The sequence below is a fragment of the Bufo bufo genome, chromosome 1 (assembly GCF_905171765.1).
Source record: "Bufo bufo chromosome 1, aBufBuf1.1, whole genome shotgun sequence".
In the NCBI taxonomy this organism is placed as follows: domain Eukaryota; kingdom Metazoa; phylum Chordata; class Amphibia; order Anura; family Bufonidae; genus Bufo; species Bufo bufo.
Window position 1 is genome coordinate 551,661,226 of NC_053389.1, and position 6,327 is coordinate 551,667,552.

At 42.1% G+C, this 6,327-nt stretch overlaps 1 protein-coding gene across 1 annotated transcript in view; it reads left to right on the forward strand.

Moving 5' to 3' along the window:
* PUS7 (pseudouridine synthase 7) overlaps positions 1-3,989 on the forward strand; it is a 69,179-nt gene extending 65,190 nt beyond the window's left edge. Inside the window, exons 15-16 of the mRNA XM_040412626.1 lie at positions 812-903; positions 3,560-3,989. Coding sequence (XP_040268560.1) covers positions 812-903; positions 3,560-3,696 — 229 coding nt within the window. The 3' untranslated portion in view covers positions 3,697-3,989. The remainder of the gene's footprint in view (positions 1-811; positions 904-3,559) is intronic.
* Positions 3,990-6,327: the final 2,338 nt, after the last annotated feature.

The window sequence follows — 6,327 nt, forward strand, 5'->3', positions numbered from 1 at the left end:
ATAGCTGCCTTACATGTGGTGACATTAGAGGCAGAGCTTGTTAAGAGCTCATTAGCATCCCTTCTTCCCAGTTTTCCAGAGGAACATGTACAGCCTATAAGTCTCCTGACGCCAATTATGGTCCTCTCCCCAAGGAGAGAGAGAGAACCCCCCCCCCCCCCAAATCCTGACCTAGGCCTCTCGCCCAGTTAAGCTAGTACTGTCTGCTCTGCACTGATGAAGGGCAGTCACCCTGAAACAGCTGTCTGCAGATGAGGTGCTGGCTTATTTAATATCCGAATCATGTCTCAAGGCTTATTTAAGGGGTCGAGCATGGACTTACAGGATAGCTGCCTTACATCTGCTGGCATCAGAGGCAGAGCTTATAAGCTTTGCTTTTTCACAGCCTATAATGTGCATGCACTGTTAGGCAGGGCACCACAGTCTTGTTGGAAGAAGAGGAGGAGCTGTGTAGCCAATGTCCACAGTGACGTTTGAAATGCACCAGACAACATTTCACAGAGGTCGAAGAGTGACATCACAGGGAGGGGGAGGAGCTGTGACCGGTTAGGACTTGGGCACATGCACAATGAATAACGCCCCCCGGGCACGTAGGAGCTAATTTGCATAAGGAATAAAGATTGTCTTCTACTGCAAGCAACCAACACAAATGCTAATAAAAGGTATATTTAGCATGATGTTTAGGTGTACAGCAGAACCCGGCCAGTAGTTTTAATACGTGAAAACGAGGTGACAGACTCCTATTTGACATAGGCTGTGCTATTTCTACCCTGGCTGAAATGTTTCTATAGACTCCATTCTGTTTGTGCAGGGAAGTAGTTGCGTATGACGATCCTAAGGTTCCTCTAGTTCGGAGTGATATAGAGAAGCTGGAAGGAAAACCGTTGCCGGTCTTTAACACAGGTATGCACATTTTAAACTGTTCTTTTTCTACTTGTCTGTGAATAATAAAGTCTTTATCGAAGTGGATAGGTGTCATCACATCGGTCCCTGTAGGTAGTTCATTTACTTTGATTTCCACTCTGCTGCCTAAATCTATAATCTGAATCTTTCTTCCGAAGTTAGAGGACCTGTCACCACTCCACTGACGTTTTTGTTTTAGTAAATAATTGTATTCCACATGAAATGACTAAGTTTGTGAATAAATGTCTTCAATGAAAAAAAAAATCTTATTTTTTTTTTTTTTTTGTACATCAGTAAGATCCACAATATGTGACCCTGGCTGCAGGTCTACCCATTTCGGACTAGCGATGACCTAATGTTGCTGTGATACCACATGATGCTCCAGAATGGTTACATGGGGAATTCAAGCAGTTACTAAAACTGACATGCCAGGAGAGGTGACAGGTCCTTCCCCATTTGTAATGTCCGTCATTTCCTCTTCACTCAAGATATCCAGAGAGGGCCATTTCTGAAAAAAAGAAAATAAATTGTTATTGTGAGCCAAAGCCAAGTGTGGGTCAAAAACACAGAACAAGTGCAGGTCTTTCCATTATACCTTATCTCTGTGTAGGCTTTACTATGGGTTTTGGCTCATAATCACTGATGGAAATAACTGAAGTGTGAACGCAGCCTTACAACACTCCACAGAGTAAGTCCTCATGCACACGACCGTTCTGTTTTTTGCAGTTTGCGGAACGGGCGGCCCATTGTAGAAATGCCTATTCTTGTCCGCAAAACGGAAAAGAATAGGACAGGCTATATTTTTTTTTGCGGGGCCTCGGAACGGAGCAACGGATGCGGACAGCGCACGGAGTGCTGTCCGCATCTTTTGCGGCCCCATTGAAGTGAATGGGTCCACACCCGAGCCGCAAAAACTGCGGCTTGGATGCGGACCCGAAAAACGGTTGTGTGCATGAGGCCTAAGTCAAAAGTGTTCTCTCTCCCCCAAAAACCTGCTCATCTTATGCCATTCATCTCCGGATATCTGAAGCCAAGAGAAAAGTTAGGGAAGGACAAATCTGTACTTTTCTGTAATCTAATGATAATAAAATATATTGCTGCAGTTTCCACATAAATCCTCCCTGGGGTTTTTTTATATATTTTTTTTCTTTCATTTACATATGCATGAAAAACAACAAAGAGTGTTTGGCACCTATAATGATTCCATTGCAAATTTCATTTTAAGCCTACTATGTGAAATATTTAAACTGCTGTCTGTTGAGCTGCAAGTTTCTCCAGTAGAGGAATTTAGAGGCACTCTCCAATATTCATAATCGATTCATAGGTTTTATTCATATCATATCAAGGCTTAGGCATAGAAAGCATATCAAACATGTTAGTATGTCTGCCTACTTTTATGCCAGATGCTTCATACAAAAATGACCCTTCCTCAAAAATAATCTATAGTCTAAAAGATATGCATTGGTCAGTAAACTCAGTGGGGCAGTTTACTTCTGCCAATACTTGACCTAAAAAGGACTGGTCCATCTGATACATTGGGGTAGGGCTGAAACGAGTACTCAATTAAATCGAGTGATTCGACACAAAAAAATCCTTAATGCAAGATTTTTGCATCGAGGATTCGTTTGTGTCACGTGACCACAGAGCGGGAGTGAAGCGCCTGCTATTACTCCCGCTCCGTGGTCTCCTGCTGGCCTGCAATGCACTTGGAATACTCACCTTTTCAGCAGGGGTCCTCCGGACACTCCACAGCACGTCCATGGTCCCCCAGAGCAGCGTGGAATGATGGTGTTGGCGGCGCCCCTGCTGGAACCGTAAGTTGGTCACACCGAGAGGGTAGGGGCGTGACTATGGCTGGGTGCCCGGAGTGCACAGCGTCATAGCAACCAATGACGTTGTGCACTCCAGGTGTCGGGCAGGAGGACACAAGGGGGAGCAGAGACTATGAGACGAGGGGGGGGAGCTGATGGCACCTGGGGTAAGGGAGAGCTGATGGCACCTGGGGTAAGGGAGATAATGGATAGTGTAGCTGATCGCACAGGGGGGAACGAAGGTTGTTGGGGACTGATGGCAGGCAGTCTGAGTTTTTATAAAGGAAAACAGTTTATTAATTCATTTTTTCTTATTAGAGTACTGTATTAATCGTAAAAATAATCTGTAGAATACTTGATTTGCTAAAAATAATCGTTTGCTGCAGGCCTACATTGGGGGTGTATCTCTAGAACGGAGCCTGCAAAGTTAAGGAGAGCGGATTGTGCATGTTCAGCCACCCTCCATTCATTTCTATGGGACTGACGAAAACAGCCGAGCGCTGGCTCGTCTATTTCCATCAGCCCCATAGAAGTGAATGGAGCGGTGGCCACACTGGGACCTACACCTATCAGACATTGGTGGCATATTCTAGCAATTTGCTGCAAAGGTTTATGGTTCAAGACGCTGAGGGACTCACATGGGTAGATGGACACATCATCGCTGCAGCAAAATAAACAAACGCCGACTGGGAATGCTGGAGTGGTGAAGCAAGAGTGCGAGCTGATTTCTCAGGGGTGTATAGGATATTTTGATATTTTCAAGGATGGTACCGTGGTAACACAGCTTTAGAGTGCAGTAAAAACCTTATATGACTAAAACCTCTCGTCTGCTTGTTATTCCACAGAAGGAAAATATAGAGCATTGAAGATGGAATTCTCCCTGCCGCCATCTACATATGCGACAATGGCGATCAGAGAAGTGCTAAAAGTGGACACCAGTATCAAAAAGCAGACACAGCTGAATACTGTGTGGCTGCGCTGAGCCGCTTCTGCAACCTCGCAAGCCTTTCGCCATGACTGAAAGAGATATTGTTTAGGGTGATTTCACACTGCGCTCTTTTTTTTTTTTTTTTTTTTTTTTTTTTTTTAACATATTTTGGAAGCAAAAAAACAAAACACAGTAGCTAGATGTTTTGGAGAATAGAAAATCATACAATGTCCTATAAAAACTTTTTTTTTGTGGCATTTTAAAACTGTTTCCTTGCTCCCTTGGAATCGCAGCATTACGTGGGTAAGGAGTTTTTTAGGCGTTTTTTCCCCTAGACTTCGATAGGGGGGGGGGGGGGGGAGTCAGAAAAATGTGCTACAAAAAAAAAGCTTATAAAAAAAAACATACATTTCATGGCATTTTTTTTAAAAGCCCAAAATGTCAGGAAAAAATGTAGTGTCATTACCTTTAAACCATTGTTTTGTGTGCCAAAGCAGACAATTTTTTTTCCAATGAAATGATAAAATGAGACATCACTGAATTCGACATGTCCACTAAGTGGATAAAGATTGGAGCTGGTATGGTTCTGCCATCACAGTATTCTCCTTGCTATTTCAGTGAAGTGATAAAATACCATTGGAAATGCTGTATACAAGTTGGTAAAGTGACTTCCGCAGAGATTTCCTGCCTAATATTTTATGTTTTCTCAGTCGCACTAGAATAACAGTTTCTAATTGGTTTCTGTAGCGAACCTGGGAAAATGTGAAATATCATCCCAGCAATGTCTATAAAAGTTTCTTTTAAGAGTATGAATAATTGGAACACAGTAAGATGCTTAACAATGTACAGTACAAGGCTATTCCTGTAGGCCTCCTTTATATCATTCTTGTAAGATTTTTCTATCCTGATTTTCCCATCAGGGAATCCACGGTTTTAGGTTTTCTGAAGAAACTTTTCTAGAATTCCTTGTTCTTCTAAAAGGCAGGTCACCTCTACTTAAGGCCCTTTTCACGTCATGTTCAGAAGGTCATTTTACCTGTATAGTTTTTTGGGGGGGGACAAAAAGGTTCACATCTGAACACGAGTGTGAGGGTGAGTATTCAGGGTAGCAGCTCTCTAGAATGAGACCTGAAAGGGCCTGTGTATGTAACTTTTAGATGTTGCTAGATTAACAAAGCAAAATTGCTGAGAGACTTAAAGGGGTTGTCCTGCTATATATATAGAATATGACGTCCCCTGCTGATCAGATATTGATGACCTATCCTGATGATAGGTCAATATATATGGCAGGATACCCCTTTAAAGAGCTTCAGTCCCTTTTGAAACAATTTTTTTTTTTAACTGTAGAAAACGTGCTTTATTTTTATTATGTTGAAATGTTGGACTTTTATGTTTTATAATGTTGTAAGGGTAACCTATTTTTCCCAAGTGAAATAAGGGCACTATTAAGTCTATATGAAACTGTAAAGCCATTGGAAACAGATTTAACTTGTGCTTCTATGTTTCTATATATTCTCTAAAGTCATTTTATTAATAAATTGAGTGAATATAAACTTGTTTCTGTGTTCTGCTGTTATGGAATAGAGTAATGAACGATGGGTAGATTTGTCAAACTGTGCAAAGGGTTTGGTGAAGAGTTTTCCATTAAGTGGACTTGGATTTGCCTAAATATTAATCTGACACTCTCATCAGATCTCTACGATAGAAGCCCACCTGCCCCTCCTCCATAACATTAAACTCAACTGCATGTGGTTTCGCAGGGTTGCGATTTTTAAAATGTTAGATACCTTTAGCAGTGTGCCATCCACCCAACCATAGTCCTGACGTTTAAAATAGCGGCATTTGTTTTTTAGAGATCTGACATCTTTCCTTCCCCGTTTTTGATGTTCCCAATATTGTGGAATCTTTTGTTCCCTGCAGGTGCAGAATGGGCATTTCTAACGCTGGAGAGAGGTTAATAAATTTAGAGCACATTGTTTTTTTTCTGGGGGGGAATTGGTGCTCTCCTCCATTTTTAGTGGCCATTTCGGAACCTCAAACCCTCACTGTACGGCAGATATATGAACTCGGACACTTTTCAAAATCACTTCCCTCAAGCATCAGATATTCCAGAGAGAAAATGTCTTTCGATTGTATGTGTAACCAGTCTGGTACCTTGCGTGGCGCACTATCCCTCACCTGTAGTCTCTTTAATCTCCCCAATCGGAAACTTATTTCCCCTCTATTTACTTAATTGTAACGAGACCTAAAGTTACCTTTTCATTAGACAAAAATCGCATCTATAACCTTGACATGCAAATCTTCAATTGCAAGTAGAATGCAGGAAGCAGGTTTAAGGTCCTCTATAGGTGGTAATGTCCAGATTACATTCTCTCATCCCAGCTTTCTCACCATTATGCTGGAGATGTGGTAGGGTCCAGGGAACTATCTTGCATATTTCTGGTAATGTCCTATGCTAGCTCACTTTTGGTCTGGGGTGTGGCACATTACATCTAGGTTTACTACTTATGTGGTACTCAAAACACCTGCTTTCTTTCTATTACATCTCAGTGAGATTCCTTTGTCTACAGATCAGCAGTCTGTAGTAAGAATTCTAGTTATGGGCTCATGGACATTAACATGTGTGGTCCGTGCTGTGGACCGCAAGTAGCGCCCACAATGCACAGGCACCACCTGTGTGCCAGC